Source organism: Parus major, chromosome 2 (genome assembly GCF_001522545.3).
Source record: "Parus major isolate Abel chromosome 2, Parus_major1.1, whole genome shotgun sequence".
Classification (NCBI taxonomy): Eukaryota; Metazoa; Chordata; class Aves; order Passeriformes; family Paridae; genus Parus; species Parus major.
In genome coordinates this window covers 124,227,640-124,243,841 of record NC_031769.1, presented here as the reverse complement: position 1 = coordinate 124,243,841, position 16,202 = coordinate 124,227,640, and the positions used below count along the sequence as shown (strand labels likewise).

Here is a 16,202-nt window from a genome sequence, read left to right as displayed (position 1 = left end):
CATGCTTTACAACAAGCTTATATATCTACTTTACTTTTCAAATGACAGAGGGCAATTTCAGATAAGAGGACAAAGAATAGGTAGAAGCAGACTGAATTCCCAAGTATTCCTACAGGGGTTTTCACTATATATTTGGTAGAATTGTTATTGTCCTCCCCTTTACAGAACTGTCAATGGTTGGAGTAGAAACTAAAGCTTATGGGAATTGGCCAGTATAGCTACATAAATATGTCAGTATAAAACAGTCCATATTACAATATGCATTAAAAACTACCATCTTCATATCATAAGTACAGGCCAATACTGACAACTGTTTGGGTGAAAACTATAGGGGCAAGATACATAATTCAATTTATAATTGCCTTTCCATGGAAAACACCCATGCCCTGAGATTTTGAAGCAATCCTTTACTGAGCAATTGTTTATCCTATTCATTGCAGTTTTGCATTCACTAATCTCTCTCGGCTTTGCAAAAGGAAGAAAGTGTTATTATCACATTGCAGCAGGGAGGAAAATTAAAGTGAAGCAGCCTCTTCCAAAACTTGATGGAAATGGCAAGGGAGGACAAAAAGGACAGGGATTTTACCTCAGTGGCAATCTTAGTTCTAAGCTTTAAAGTCTACAGTATTGCCAGCTTCTCAGCTAGAGGGTCCCAGCCTTTGGGAAGGTGTGAGGCTGATTGCCTCCACTGCTCTGGCATTACACCAGGCTGCAGCTGACTGAGATGATGCACAGAAGTCCTCTCCCTTGGCCTTTCCTTGCTACCATCATGTTGGGATGGGGGGATGCCAGTCATGCCAGGATGCAATGTAGAGGACACCACTCTCCATGTGCAGTGAGCCACCTACTCCCAGAAGTCATGCACTTAGTGATGACATGCAGAGAAACTGGAGCAGGTTCCTCACCATGCCTTAGATGTGTATGTCAGACCTCTGAGCTGTCATTGGAACTGTGTCTGCAACTAATTCCATAACATGAATCTTGGAAGGGCTTTTTAACTTGGAAGCAGTGGTGAGCAAATGTGGTTGTGCCAATTCCAGACTTCACTGCTAATTAATTCTTCCTGTGCTGCTTGCTTTATAGAGCTCCTCCTGCTGAGGCCTTTGATAGATGAAAAAATTCTTCTACCTTTTGTGTCATATAGTGTGGACATATTCTATATATGTCAAATCCACAGGGTGAAATGACAGCATTGAGTGATCAGAGTCTAATGCACTGTATGTTAACATCCTCGCTTAGCTGTCTGTAATGGGGAGTCTGGTGCCTAATTAGTGCAAAACCCACCATTCTTGTTAAACTATGGCCACCCCTATTGCTAAAATCACTTCAGCTGGTCCAGTATCAGCTATGGTGGGAGATTATATTGAAAAGTATTTATTAATTAAAAAATTTAAACTCCCTACAAATTCAGAGTGATAGCTTCTCACAGACATCCCTCATATCTGAAGAGGAGAACCCGTCTCTTTAAGGAAAGGAGATAATGTTGTCTGTTCTACATTGCATGTAAAAAGATGAGGGAATTCAGGTTTTAGTAGCTTTTTCTGGGAATAATGTTATTTGTGATACAGAAATTTAAGAGAGTCTTGGGCTGGTTAACAGGACAAAAACTGAGAATTACAGGTAGGTTTAAATAGCATCTGCAGTAAGCAGTACAAACCACTGGTTATTCACATGCCCTGTTACTCCAGACCTGCTGATTCTGCCAGGTCCCTTGCTAACTGACTTCTGCTGCTTCACTAAAAGATTTTTACTGTATACCCATGATTAAATATTTTTTTAAATGTAAGCAATGACCATGAGCATCCAAAGTAAAGCAGAATAAGAAAATTAGGAAGAGAGGGATAGTATTACAGAGGCTAAACCACTGTGACTGTTCCATTCTTATTAAGAATGCATAGAAAGGTATAAATCTGACTTTCCAAAGGATTTTTAATGTTGCTCCAGAAGAAGTTAGGAGTTTAGCACCATAATGGGCATTTCATGAAAGGTGCAGCCTCAGGCTGAAAACCCAAACATTTCTTAAGGAAGAGTCCGTCTATCAAAAAAAATCTGTATTTGCCAATATAACCTGCAGAACATACAGATGGCAGATAGAGACTCGGGACTATGGAAAGCACAGGTTTAATAATGAAAAAGTTCACCATTATAGAATCTTATTTAATTTTGAAAAGCAGCAGATAAAAAAGGAAAAGAAAAAATAGCACACTACATTTCTACATATGTAAAATAATAAATGTAAACCAATTTAAGCTACATTTTATTTCCTTTCTAAAATCACCAAATGTAGTAAAATACATTTTTTCTGTTTCTCCTCAGAGGTTCCTATGCTTAATTGATATTACAGTGTGTGAAGAGTATAGGTGTAGGCACTAGTTACAGAACATCACAGTCCTGTTGTGAGCTTATTTTGTTAATCCAGACAGTTGGTTCTTTGTGGTTACTTGTAGGAACCATATAGACAGACATGTCATGATTATTCCTTACCAGCTCATTGCTGCCATCCTCATCAAAATCCTCCTCTATCCCATCAGTCATATCTTCTCCATCCCCATCTGCATCTGGCCCTCCTTCAATTGGCTCTTCCGTAGAGTTATCTGCATTCTCTGATATGCATTCCTCTTGAATCAAATCAGCATGATCTTCCATTTGTTTCTTTTGAGCTTCTGTAAGGAAAACATACTTCTAGAGATTCAGTAATCTTTCCTACTGGTGGCAAAGGAAAGTGCTCTGCAGAAGAAACCCAAGCTTCCATCTTCAGATGTGCTAGCTTTGTGTTATTCTGTGTGATGTCTACCAGGCAAATATGAAAACTTGTCTTTCAAAAATTTATGCATAAGTAAATCACAATATCAATATGGTCATGTACCCCATCTATACCATGCAGTGGATGAAGGCTTGATTTACCACTAGATCCAGCTTCTTGATTTTCTGTACTTGACTTTGCCTTGGAATCCAATTGGCATAGTCACCAGATGTTTATTCATGTGCAGCCAATGAGAAGTACATAAATATCTATGCTCAGAGAAGCAGAAGGCTGTTAATTTCCAATAAATGAACAAGAATTTTGTGTGAATTTACTGTGAACATATCTTAACAGCCATACAGGCAATCAATAAATCCTTTTAGACAAGTAAACATGTTTTTATGGAGTAAAGTATCCATTATTCCTCACTGGTATAACGTGCTGATGTAACTGGAGAATGCCCCCTTCCAATCAACCAAATATTGGTTTCCTCTATTTTCTGCAAAGTGGTGAAAAGAAAGACTATTTCCATGGAGGCCTGAAGAATCTGTTCTGGTTGACTTCATGAGGGTAGCTGCATTGTTGTGACTAGGTGTTGTGAAACTCCTGGATATGCTGAGGAACTCCAGAAATCCAGAGGAAGATTGATGGAAGAATGACAGAGACGGACTGGCTAGAAGAATTTTTGGAAGGAACAGAGTCTTATTCCTATGCATGTCAGGAATTTATATGAAAAACTTTATGTACTCAAAGTGAATCAGGCCAGAGAATTGGTTGCATGCAGCTAGAAAAACTATGTCTTTTTGGTCTGAGGGTGATCAATGACAGAATTTCTAGAACAAAATATTTCTTCCTTTGTGAGACTGACTGCTCTGAAATACTAGTAGTTCATTACCTATCTTGGACAACTAATGAATCAAGTATCATCTTGAAGCTCTATATATTTTGAAGTTATTGCCAGCTACTCATATTATTCAAATTTGATTACATTTTTCTCTTCCATAGTCTTAAACCAAGGCATTTGTTTTACCTTTTGACTCTACATTTATTTTGCCACTTAAATTCATCTCTTTAGTCTTTATTAGTCCTTAGTTCCTCATTTGTAACCTCACTTACTGAAGAAATAGAAAAATTAAGCTTTCCTCCCTCAGCCACCTAATGTCTTCAGAAAGATTCTTAGATTTAAAAAATACAATTAGACAATTAGACAGCTGCTTCAACAGTACCATAATCACGTGTATTAGCAGAATATTCAGCCCATGGAGCTTAATCTTCTATTGGTAAGGTGCTCCATACAATTCCATGCTAGCTATAGGTGATTGTGTTACTTGCCTTATGCAGAAGGAAATATGGATTGAATCACCTGTACCTTTTATGTCTGACCCTACTACTTCCTGACTTAAGCCACTTCTGAAATTACTCAGCTCTAGCAATGACAACTGAATTTTAGTTAAGGCTTTTAAAAACAAGATTGCTGAATTGATAGCCAATACATGTAAATGGGAAACCTTCTAATGTACAGCTGTTCATAAATTAGGTCACTTAATTGTCTTAATGAGAATATAGACTGGGTTCTCCAAAGGAGATTAAAATACCATCTCAGTACCATCTCTTTAGGGCTGTTTTGAGAAGCTAAACTTAAGTTCTTAGCTTTCAGCCTAATTAGAGCCTAATCTCTAATATTACAGGAAGAATATTTATTAACAATTTTTTTTCATGCCAGAACAGCTTATTCCCAGCTTCCTGGTTCAGATTTTTGCAAACAAAGGAGTTATTTCTACAGTTTTCCTATGTATAAGAAATCCTATTTTCTATCATCTACACTATTGGAAAGGTTAGAGTTTCATAATAGAAAAAGCCAGACTATCAGCTGTTACTGTAAGAAGAGTTTTCATAAAGCTGTAGAGCAGTAACCAGTGTATGCACTGAGCTTGTTCAGCCTGTAGCATCACATTCCTCCAAATGTAACAACTTTTAGGATTAAAAATTCTAAGAGAGCAAGTCACACCTAGAAAACCAAAAGAGCAAGATGATGGCTTGATTTTGCTTTATGTAAATGAGACACAGATCTTCTCTCTGGTCCCAGTCTTAGTGAGGCCACACATTCTGGCAGAGAAAAATAAGAAATAACATTGCTAAATCATAGAGAAGGAACGAAACCATCTAGTCATCTCCCATCTGACAATCTAAATAAAATAGTTCAGCTACTGGTGTAGCTTGCACAAATCTTTTTGGATCTACAGACTAATCACCCAGACTGCATAACCCTCCTCATCAGCTCAGGAAACTTAAATGGGGTTCCATGCTTACTGGTATCTTTGAGGTATTTTTCTCTTCACACCCTCCAATGAGTGGCAAAGAATACGCCAAAGATGAGTTCTGCACCTGATGTTTTAGAAAATCAATAACAAACATCAATATTTTGAAAATGTTTTTTAGTATCTGAGGATATTCATTACTTTTCTTCAGAAAGCTTAAGACTATGACTCAATACAAAGCAATGTTTTCGTCTTTGACCTGATTTCTATTTAAATGAGATCACCACAGTCCTTTAGCAAAAGTGAAAATTGCATCTCAAAGTACAATGATCTGCAGATTGTTTTGCATAGTAATAGATTTTTTATAAAGGCTCCCCAAGGTAGAGATGCACAGTCGGAGTATTTCAGTGCACAAGTGATTCAATGGAGTGCCTTGCAATTGCATCCTCACCGATTATACCAACATTTATCAACTTGCATAAAGAACAAAATAGAATCTAATGAATACATATTGTACACAGTTCTTCTGAAAGAGATAATCACACTGTCTACTAATGGTTTACCTTAGACTTAGCCCTCAAATCTGTGAGATTAAACTGTAACTGGGGGACTTTCTGTCAGCTTAGAACATGATTGTAAAGAAAAAGTAGGTTATTTTTCAAATTTTTTTTTTTTTAAGTTACTCGAGAACAGGAGGGATCCAGATCTAAATTCGTATTTTGACTGTGTCAGGTCTGCAACCCCCAACCACTAATTCCCAGTTTTAGACAGTCTTTAAGGAATTCTCGTTATGTGTCTTGATGGATTTTTGGCTTCATGGAAGTGACTACTGTCCAGACACCTAGGCAGTTGTGGGTTCTGAGGCAGAATTTCTTTCACACATTTCACACAAAATTCATAAAAAGGTTTTATCACAGTATGGATGGGTAAAAAAAAGATAATTGAGTTTTTCATGCAATAAGGCTTCCATTTCCCTGCTGACTCTCACGAAATCAACTCACTAGTATAAAGCTCCTGTAAAAATATATATGTGATCTATAAGGAAATAGCAAAGAAAATACCACAGACAGGCATAAGAACTGAGATTGTTTTTATATATACGATGGTGAAAATATAACTTTATAACTTTCAGAATGACTTTAAAGTGCTGCGAGGTGAGATCATTCATGTAACAAAATGAACACTGCAATGACTTAAATTATAAAGTAGTGTTGGATATTTTTTAAATTCCCAAAGCATGCCTGAAACCAAAACCTTTTAAGCAAGAAAAGAGCTAAACTGGAGGTGTGGTCAGTTTTACAAAGAGGCCAGAGCTTCACTCAGTAACTGAGGTTGGAAAGTATCTCTGGTCTCTCCAAGCGCAATCACTCTTCAAATAAGGGATAAACTCAAATTTTGGCCGAGGTCCATGGATCCTGAGACCAATGAATTTTGAATGTTTCCAAGGATACAGCCACTATGGTCTCTCTGGTCAACTCACTATACTTGTTTAGTTGCATCTCTTTTCCTTATATCAAACAGAACTTTTTTCCTCGCTTCAACTTGTGACTATTGCCTATTGCTGGGACAATAATTCTTGATATAAACCACCTGTTAATCCTTAATGCACCTAGAACAAGCATCTCCATAGTAAAAAACTTCTTGCTTAATTCTGTTGAGTCAGTTTTTTAGTGATGTGTTGTCTCCAGAAGAACTAGACAGATTATTTTTCCTACTACACTATAAAAACAATTCTTAAATGATGATGCATGTTCTGTGAATAATATTAATCTATCCTCCCAGTAGTTCTACCTGAGATTTTATTTACCGTGCTTCAGGCCTATATTAAGTACCAAAATTTCAGACAGCTTCCGTTCTCTTCAGTCTGTTTGCTTGACTGGTAATGAGGTTCTAATTTAATTCATTTCACTAAAAATGGCTTTTACCTACCTGCTTCAGCTTTTTGCTGCTTTTCAATCTTTTCCAGTCTCCCTAGCAAGGAGTCAATTTTTGTTTTGATTTGAGTTAATTCTTTCTTGATTGTTTGCAACTCATCTGATTTCACTGTGGAAAGAAAGCAAAATGCAAAACATGAAATAAATTATATTTGTGGTAATATTCCCCCCACCAAGCAAAACATGTTCTTTTTTTCTTTTCTGTCTAGTAGAAATTCTACTCAGTTTTGTCAACGTTTTCAGAGATTTACCTTTTAAAATTAACACTGTAAGCTAAAAATGCTGAATCCTAGAAAACCACAGGTTTTTAAGCCTTAATGGCAAGAGTTTGTGTAAGGTGTGTTGCTCAGCAATAATAATTTCAGGAAAAATATGTCAAAAACGTCTTCATAAATCCAAGTAACTTTTACTTAAAAACAGCCTATAGTGAAAGAATAATTCAAATATGATAGACACATCACAATCTTGCAATATTATTTTGCTGGACTATTTTTCAATAATACTGACAATAATAAAAAGATCCCTTACAGTAGCAGTATGTATTCCTCAGCAAGAGTGAATGGTAAAGTAAGTGCTAGGGCAGCCAGGAATGCAAGGTTATATTCCAGTCAAAAACTCATCCAAGAGGTGTCACGTTTTGTTGCTTCAAAAGCTTTCAGTTCAGTTTCAGTCTCCAATTTCTTGTGCTTTTTCCAGCTATGGGTAATATATGAAAATATTTCATTTTATGATGACATCCAAGGACGTGGAGACATCACCTATAAATTATTTGCTGAAGTTTCCAAATCTTTTTTTGCACTGCCTTGCTCTTCATTTTTGTTTATTATTGTGCTCCCATTGTCTAACCTAAGAAGGAATAACTGCTTTGGAGGTGTTTTGGCTTCAAAAGAAACAGCTCTGCAACTCTCATAAATTACCTCATTATTTTGGCATTATCAGAACATGTTGCATACTCAGAAGGTGGTCCAATCAAATCCACTTGCTCTGTTTCTGCTAGGCTATCATGTGGAAAACGTCAAGAGGAGAAAATGGCAACCCTGTGCTAGCATGGGAGAATAAAACACTTTATAAGGGACCAGAGTAGGCAACAGAGCTGCCACTGTTACAACTCTTTTGGGAAGAAATGGACCATCACCATGAGGGACTGGTGGTGGAAGAGCACTGAGCTGTGTTTCTCCTCCACCACTGCTGTAGGAGTATTGCATTGACTTTGGTGTGTGTATGGAGAACATGGATACACGCAGTAGGAGGGTCCTTATTGAGCCTGGCAAAAGGGAAGTTCTGCTATGAAGAAGAACATGTTCCCTTTCTGTCAAAAGGGTCTTCTGGCTGCGTCTTGCTGCATCAGTCCTGTTCATTGATCCTTTTCCATATCTGCTATCATGTGTCTCAGGTGATTTGTATTCAGTGCTCAATCTGATGATAAAGCGTGAAGACAAGATATTGCTTACTTCAGTGATAGTCGATGAGCATGTGTTTGCTTCAAATTAGCCTTATTCCAAACTTGCAGCATATTCACTGAGGTTGAAACCAAAGATTTTTATCTTAGTGTTTGGGCCATGTGCATTATATTATAATGTCATCTAAAGGCAGTAGGATCCTATATGTGGTAATGCACTTGTTTAATTGTGCTCATATTGAGAAATTTCATTATCTCACAGTATAGGCTGAAACCTCTGGTCTCACATTGAATGAACACAAGGACTTAAAGCAAAAAGCATAAAACTAACCTTTGTGCTAGGCTCTTATATACTATACAGTATTTGATGGAATTATTTTGTGTATTTATAGAGTGAGGGTTTAAAATGTTAGAGAAATAACGGGTCACTCTCCATTCCCACAGATCAGAAACAAAATATTAAGATTCTGACAACTATATATTTAGAAGGTTATGGCTTCCCCAGGGGCAGTGGCTGGTGCATGTTGGAGTAGCAAGGTAGCTCAGAATCCAGAGTGAAATGGCGTGAACTGCTCCAGTGGGGAATGTTAAGTGCTGGCAGCAACCCACTATGAAGCCTGCTGGCAACACACTCCGTGCAGCCAAGCTGTTGTGTCAGGGATGCTCCCTTGACTGGCAAACTGCAGGCTGGACAGGCCCAAAATGTCAGACTCAGAAGTCACACTGCAAGGATCTAATGGTATTTGTTTCTAGTCTAGGCAAAGCAGAAAACATTTGCACATCTGAGTTTAACAAGGAAACAGGCACATGCATAGTGCTGCTGTTCAACTCAGGTCTGCTGCACAGGGGGCTTCCATGTGGTGTCTCTGGAAAAACTAGGCTGTGAAGAGGATAGCTCCAGAAGGAACTACAAGGATTCAAGTGCCCAGGTGGCCAAGGTGGCCAATGGCATCCTGGCCTGTAACAGCACTAGTGTGGCCAGCAGGACCAGGGCAGTCATTGTCCCTCTGTACTCAGCACTGGTGAGACACCTTGAGTGCTGTGTCCGGTTCTGAGCACCTCAGCTGAAGAAAGAGAGAGGTGCTGGAGAGTATCCAGAGAAGAACAATGAAGGCAGTGAGGCTGGTGGAAGGTCTAGGAGCTATTCATATGAGAAGTGTTTGGGGGAGTTGGGGGTGTTTAGCCTGGAGAGAAGGAGGCTCAGGGAAGACCTTATCACTCTCGACAACAAACTGAAAGGAAATTGTAGATAGGTGGGAGGTGTCCACTTTTCCCAGATAACTAGTGATAGGGCAAGAGGACATTGCCTCAAGCTGCAGCTGGGGAGATTCAGGTTGGATGTTAGAAACAATTTCTTTATGGAAATAGTTGTTAAGCATAGGAAATGGCTGCATAGGGAGTCCCATCCCTGGAGGCGTGCAAAAAAGACTGGCTGACATTTCGTGCTATGGTCTAGTTGACAAAGTAGTGATCAGTTAAAGGCTGAACTGGATGATCTGGAGGTCTTTTCCAATCTAAATGGTTCTATGATTCCATGATCATAGAGTCATTTGCTTCAAGTTAACACTAAAAAGTACTGAAAGAAAAAAGAAAAATATCTCAACCAGTCTGAACAAGTTCCAAACTTTCTCTCTGTTTCCAACATTGTGATGGCATAATTTGAATTGCTTATTGTTTTACCTTGCAGAGTATTGTACAAGTCTTCAAAATTATTCTTCTAGAGAAATTCCACTCTAAATTATAGTGTAGTGAGTATTTCTGTGGTAAGCAGCAACTACCAAAGACAAACTATGATGAAGAATAAGCTGAACATGAGCCAGATTCTTTTCTTGTCACAGTTTAACTGCATCCAGCAACTATGCACCACACAGTTGCTCACTTCCCTCCAGCACCCAGAAGGATGGGAGGAGGAAAATAATGAGGGTAAAAGTGAGAGAACTCAGGTTGAGATAAGAACAATTTATTAATTGAAATACAATATGATGATTATGATAATAATAATAATAGTAATAATAATAATAATTAAAAAGGAAAACAACAGAGAAAGAAATAAAGTCCAAGAAACAAAAGCAATGCAAATGAAAACACCAACTGACATGCCCTGAACAAGCCTTGGCCACCCTGCCCCTTAATTTATTGTTGAAGATGATCCCATGGTCTAGAACATCCTTTTGGCCATCTCGGGTCACCTGTCCCAGGTGTGTCCCCTCCCAATTCCTTGTGCACCCCCATCCTGTTCACTGGTGGGGTGGGGTGAAGCAGAGAAGGGCTTGACTCTGTGTAAGCTAAGCAGTAACTGAAACATCCCTGTGTCATCAATGCTGTTTCCTGCACAAATTCACAACACAGCCCCATAGTAGCTACTGAGAAAATTGACTTTTCCCCAGCCAAATGTGGCACACCACTCTACCTAGCACTTGTGAGGCCACATCTGGAGGACTGTGTCCACCTCTGGGCTCCCCAGTACAACAGAGAATAAAGAAGACAAAGCCAGACTCTTCTCAGTAGACCCCACTGACACACCAAAGACCTTTGGCATAAATTAAAAAGTGTGAAATTTCATCTAAACATGAGAATTTCATTTTTATTTCCCATGGGTATGGTGAGACACAGTCCTGGGAAATTTGCTCTGCAGGGCACTTGCACCAGAGGAGCGCCAGAGGTCCCTTCCAAACTCATCCATTCTGTGAGTCTGTGTTAGCACTTGGAAAGAACTTCAGGCTTTTAAAGCAGTGTTATGACAAAGATAAAATGTAAAGATTATACATTCTGTGCCCCAGGTGTCCTGCTTAGAGTATATAAATTCTCCTTTAAAACATCATATATTTTTTTTTTTAAATTGATCTCAGGCAAGAAATAAAGCTGTTGGTAAGCATGACACCAGAGCTGCATATATCTGAAATATCTGTTCATCTGCTTTTGAACAATAGAGTAGGAAAATAAAGTAACTTATATTTGGGAATTTTTTCCCAATTAACAGATAAATAAAGGACAGCAGATAACAAAAATAACAGAAATGCACATATTGAAAGGGAGAGTAATTTCTAATGAAATTAGTAATGGCTAAATATCTTCAGCAATTCTGATGCAAAAATGTAAATTAACAGGTGAAATTTTCTGATAACATGGAATTGATAGATATCATCTGGATATAAACTGGAATGGATGAAGAGCTCAGGTGATTTTAAGAAATGTTACATTTGAAAAAATGATGAGATTTCACTGAGAAAAACCCTACACTTAACAGCAGAAGTCCTGCTCTTAGCACCAAGGCTTATCAGCGGAAGAAGACACTGACAGAATTATCCTTGGGTTGAGAAGGAAAATGCAGTGCTAGGATGCTCAAATGATACATTGCTAAAGATGGAGAAGTGTATTGTCTTTTTATGAGGACCTGGTGAGTACAGGTGGAACCACTGAATTGATCTGTGAAGATAACCATAAAAAATGGAAAACCCTTAGTGGGACAGAAGCGTTTTTCTTGTTTGCTGAAGACGAAAAAAGTTAAAAAGAAATAACACATTTATGCTAGGACAGTGTTGGAACAAAAAAGGGATATGAACAAATGAGAAACAAACTAAGCTGGAAATAAGAAAAATCAGACCCCCCTCCAACTACTTTTAAGATGTATCTTAAAGGATTAGATGATGATGCTATTTGTAAGAGTAAGGAATTTGATTCAGTGACCTCTTCTAACCCTTTGTGGCCTTCTAGAATGAATCTTTCATTGAACCATCTAACACCAAAGAAGACAACCACATTCAGCAAATAGTAAGAGGCATAAAATTAAGGTCAATTCCATTTTTAAAAATGAAAGTGCTACTGTTGAACTACAGCTATATTTGTGAAACACTGTAACTGCAGATTGATTCATTCACAAAGTGTGATTCAGATTTCTTTGGGAAGAAAAGTCACGTATTTTTATCTAAGTTCTTCATGTTTAATATAAAATATTTTATCATATTTTATTACTTTAGATATCACTGAAAATGGATCAGCTGATGGAATTTATATAAACTCTATGAGTCAAAACTAATTCATTTAAAGACATAATTCAATGCATATTTTAACATCTAAAGTGTCTACTCCTTAATTTCAAGCACACAAAGTATAAAAGATTTGATTAATATTTTCCTCCTGATTTCAGATGTGAAAAATGAAAGTGCATACTCTGAGAGCTCCAATTTCTACGTTGTAATAAAAAGTGCGTTATTCCCAGTTCTAAATAGCAATTTGTATGTACTGCCTCATACCATTAACATGAAGAACTACTATGTGTGATTTACCCACCAACTTTAATTTTTTGAGTTTCTTCTGGCAATTTGGGAATGCTGATTTATGTTTTTCTAGTTTTTGGAGTTAAAAAGAAAATGGTATATTAATAACTGTTCCTGGGAAAATTATGGATTTAGGAAAGAAATCAAATCTTCCTAATGTATTTTATGTTTTGGAAGTAAATTTAAAACACATATTGTCACTTTTTGATCAATAAAGGACTTTACTGTGCTGGCAGATATTATTTTTGCAGATGTGCTCATCAATGAGCAAAGCATTTTTGATACTAGGATTTTGTAATATCTTTGCACAGCAATAAACTTCTGCCTTTGGATTTCTGTTTCTCAGAGGTGAGTCCTTTTGATTCTGGTGATTTCACTTGGAGATCTGCTGTGTTCCAACCTTTAATATGACATGTATGGGTTCATTTTCTGGATCCAGTCTGAGTGTGAACAGTTATATCTATGAGATTTCTACTTACAGCTGAAAGGTCTCTTAGGGGAGATGATCTCATGAAAATTTTGCTATATGGGGGTGAAATCTTCCAAGGATAGTCAATACCATTTTGACATTGTTGATTCTAAACTCGCTATTAAGGTGTTCTATGGTCTTGCATTTCATTAAAACTCAAAATAGCTTCCTTTCCATGAACTACGTTTCTCCTTAATGAAGAAATCCTCTATTTACCTAGCAATAAATAAACATTAGAATCAACAGTTCATTAGTTCAGGGGGTTCAGATTAGCAGTGTAGAGTAAGGGGCTACAAAATACTAAATTGCTTCCTCTCACAATTCAATATAACCAGCTTTTCTAAGAAAATGGTGAAGGAAGTTAAAAAACATACCTTCTCTACTTTCCAAATTGAAGTTCTAAGGAAATGGCTCTGTTATTTCTCTGATAAAAGTCTTACAATAAGCTGCTTACATTCCTTGTAAACATTCCATGTCCAAATCAACAATATCATATTTCTACGTTTATGATGGGTTGACTGGAATTGACAAAAAGGGAAGTAATTCTATGGGAAAATTAGCATGAAAATCTGTATACTTTATATATACTATATACTTTATGCTTTATATATATTATATACTTTAAACTTTAAAAAGTATACTTTTAAATATGTGCTGCATGCAGAAAGAATACTTTGTGCAATTTACTTCATCAAATAAAAACCATTTTTTTCCAATTGTCATTATAATGAATTGAGGATAGAAGCCTAACAAAGGTCAAAATGTTGTCCCATATTTTCAGTGATGCATCTTGCATCTCTCTCTTCAGTTAGAGTTGTTTCCAAGGATGATCTTGTCACCTGGAGCTCTAAGGCTGACGCTTTTAGAATTCAAATCACACCTGAATTCATTGAAGGATCCCTCCACTGGGGCATAACACTGTCTGTTTGGATCTGGACACTACCGACTGAACTTCTGTTAAATAATTTACAGTTTCTGCAATATTTGTCATATTTTGCAGGCAGTGTTTTGGAAATCTTATAGCAAGTGCTAAGTATCCATACATACATACTTGGGCTAGTGTTGAATCTTGTAATCTATGCTATGCATTTTTTAAGTCCTGACACAGTATTGCAAACCATTTTATGAAATGCAGAAGAAATAAAGCAAATTTTGCAGCAGTTCTGAGGAACAAATATCTTTATGTTAATGTAATGTTCTCTGTCTCATTCACTACAATAGAAATTCAGATTTTTGGGTGAGAGCCTTTCTTGCCATCTGTTGGGAAACAAACACTAAGATCCTCAGCTCTCTAGAAGAATTTTATAGTTATTCTTGTTCAGGACAATGAGAAAAATATACAAAAATCTTATTATCTGAAAATAAACTCTCTTCTCATGACAAAGTGAGTCAAAAAAGCCCATCCTTATTAATGCATACTTTAAGACAATTAGTAATTTGAACGCACTGATACTACTAAGTAATCATATAGATAAGACAACAGGAAATTATAACAAATGAGATCTAACTAAAGCTTTGATTCACTGTGTGGAAACCAAAAGACCCAAGGACTGAAAAAGACTAACAAAGTAATTTAAATTCTAAGTTTGCTAAAGCAAAGATCTTGAGTTGCATCCTTTCTTTTAAAATTGCATTTCCTTTCTTTTAAAACAATAAATAAATAAAATAAATTTGCATTTCCTTTCTTTTAAAATAATAGAAAAAACCATATTTTATTGTTTAAAGTATTGAGGAAAGGGTTACTTCAAGGTGAATATGAAAATGTCTAGACTCATGTTCATCCTCCAGAAAACAAAGGAAGTGTTTCTACTCCCAGATATCTTCTTAAGGTCTGAGTGAACTTCATAATACGACACCTAAATTTAGATGTCTTCTTGTGTGTTTGGCATCAAAGGTCTTGTTAGTGGTAATGGACATCCAGCCCATTCATTCCCTGGAGGTTTAGAGGTAACTTAAGTGTCACGCAACAGAATCTCTCTGTCAGAACATCATCCATTCCTCGGAATATCTTGAGCTCCTTGTTCCTGAATGTACAACATTATCTTTAGCTGTGTTTACCACATGTCCATTTTTCCAGTCACATGCATTTACATGTTTATTACATGTTTTCCTTCAAGGTCTCTGATATCATCAGGTCATACAATAAGATCAAGACTGGTTCCTAATGGGCTCACGAGGTCCATCTTCTTTGTGTGATACTAGCATGTAAGATTTGAATATGTTATTCAAACAGAGTATATGACTGGGTCCTGTTGATGTCATAATTAACTCCTCTGCCAGCAAGATGTACTGTTGATGGGTTCACTTATTTCATGGCAAGACAGTATGATGTTTTGCTGGCCACTCTAGTACTGCAAAAGACTTACTGAGGTTCCTTCATTCTTTCTAATATCTGATCCCTACCTGATCTTTCTCTTCCTCTTCCAGTGACGCTTCCAAGGACAGTATCACTCCACATAAGGGGCAGGGGAAGACGGGTGGGTGCTGAAAGATGCACGAAGAGGAAGATGAAGTTCCTAGGGCATACTAGGGAGTGGGGAGTTTGATGAGCTTGGAGGAGGAATGCCTATTGTTCATCATCTCTTCTAGGGCCAACTCACTAAAGAAGGGTTAAACAAGCCCAAGTTGCCAATCTTGTTTTGAACTTCCTTTAAAACAGACAAAGACACTTTGCCTCTTTCTACACTCAAAGGAATCCGGTAAAAACAGAGTACATATAAACCAATCCTTCCCCCACCCCCCCACCAGTCCACCCAGCTTACCTACAGCCCTCAAGTCTCCACAGAAATCAATGTGCCTCTGTCTGTCTACAACAAGATTATTGTCTTTTTTTATTACCAGCAGTTCACAAGATCTCATGACGTATGAGCAGTCAGGTTGAGAGGAGATTTTAGAAAGGCTTTTTTTGAGGCCAAGGGAACAGGTCAAATGTCAAAAGAATTTCCTTCAAAAATGTAATCAATGTGCTCCTTGACTTGCAGGAAAGGCCTGCAAGCTTTGGTAATCAAACCAGTTTTTCAAGCTAGAGATTTAGGGTAGGAAATGATTGCAATAGGGCTATATAGTGGAAGCTGCAGAAATTGCTAGGATCATTGTTTCAATAATATTCAACTGATATGAGC

General features: G+C 37.3%; 1 protein-coding gene across 5 annotated transcripts in view; it reads right to left on the bottom strand.

The window, feature by feature from the left end:
- The window catches only part of RALYL (RALY RNA binding protein like), a 357,282-nt gene that overhangs the window by 17,576 nt on the left and 323,504 nt on the right, over positions 1–16,202 (bottom strand). For 2 of the 5 annotated variants that reach the window (XM_015619702.2, XM_015619705.2), the window contains 3 exons: positions 15,484–15,564; positions 6,931–7,044; positions 2,485–2,663 (listed from right to left, as the gene is read on the bottom strand). In XM_015619702.2, coding sequence (XP_015475188.1) covers positions 2,485–2,663; positions 6,931–7,044; positions 15,484–15,564 — 374 coding nt within the window. The remainder of the gene's footprint in view (positions 1–2,484; positions 2,664–6,930; positions 7,045–15,483; positions 15,565–16,202) is intronic. The other 3 variants (XM_015619704.2, XM_033512314.1, XM_033512315.1) reach the window with 3 other exon arrangements.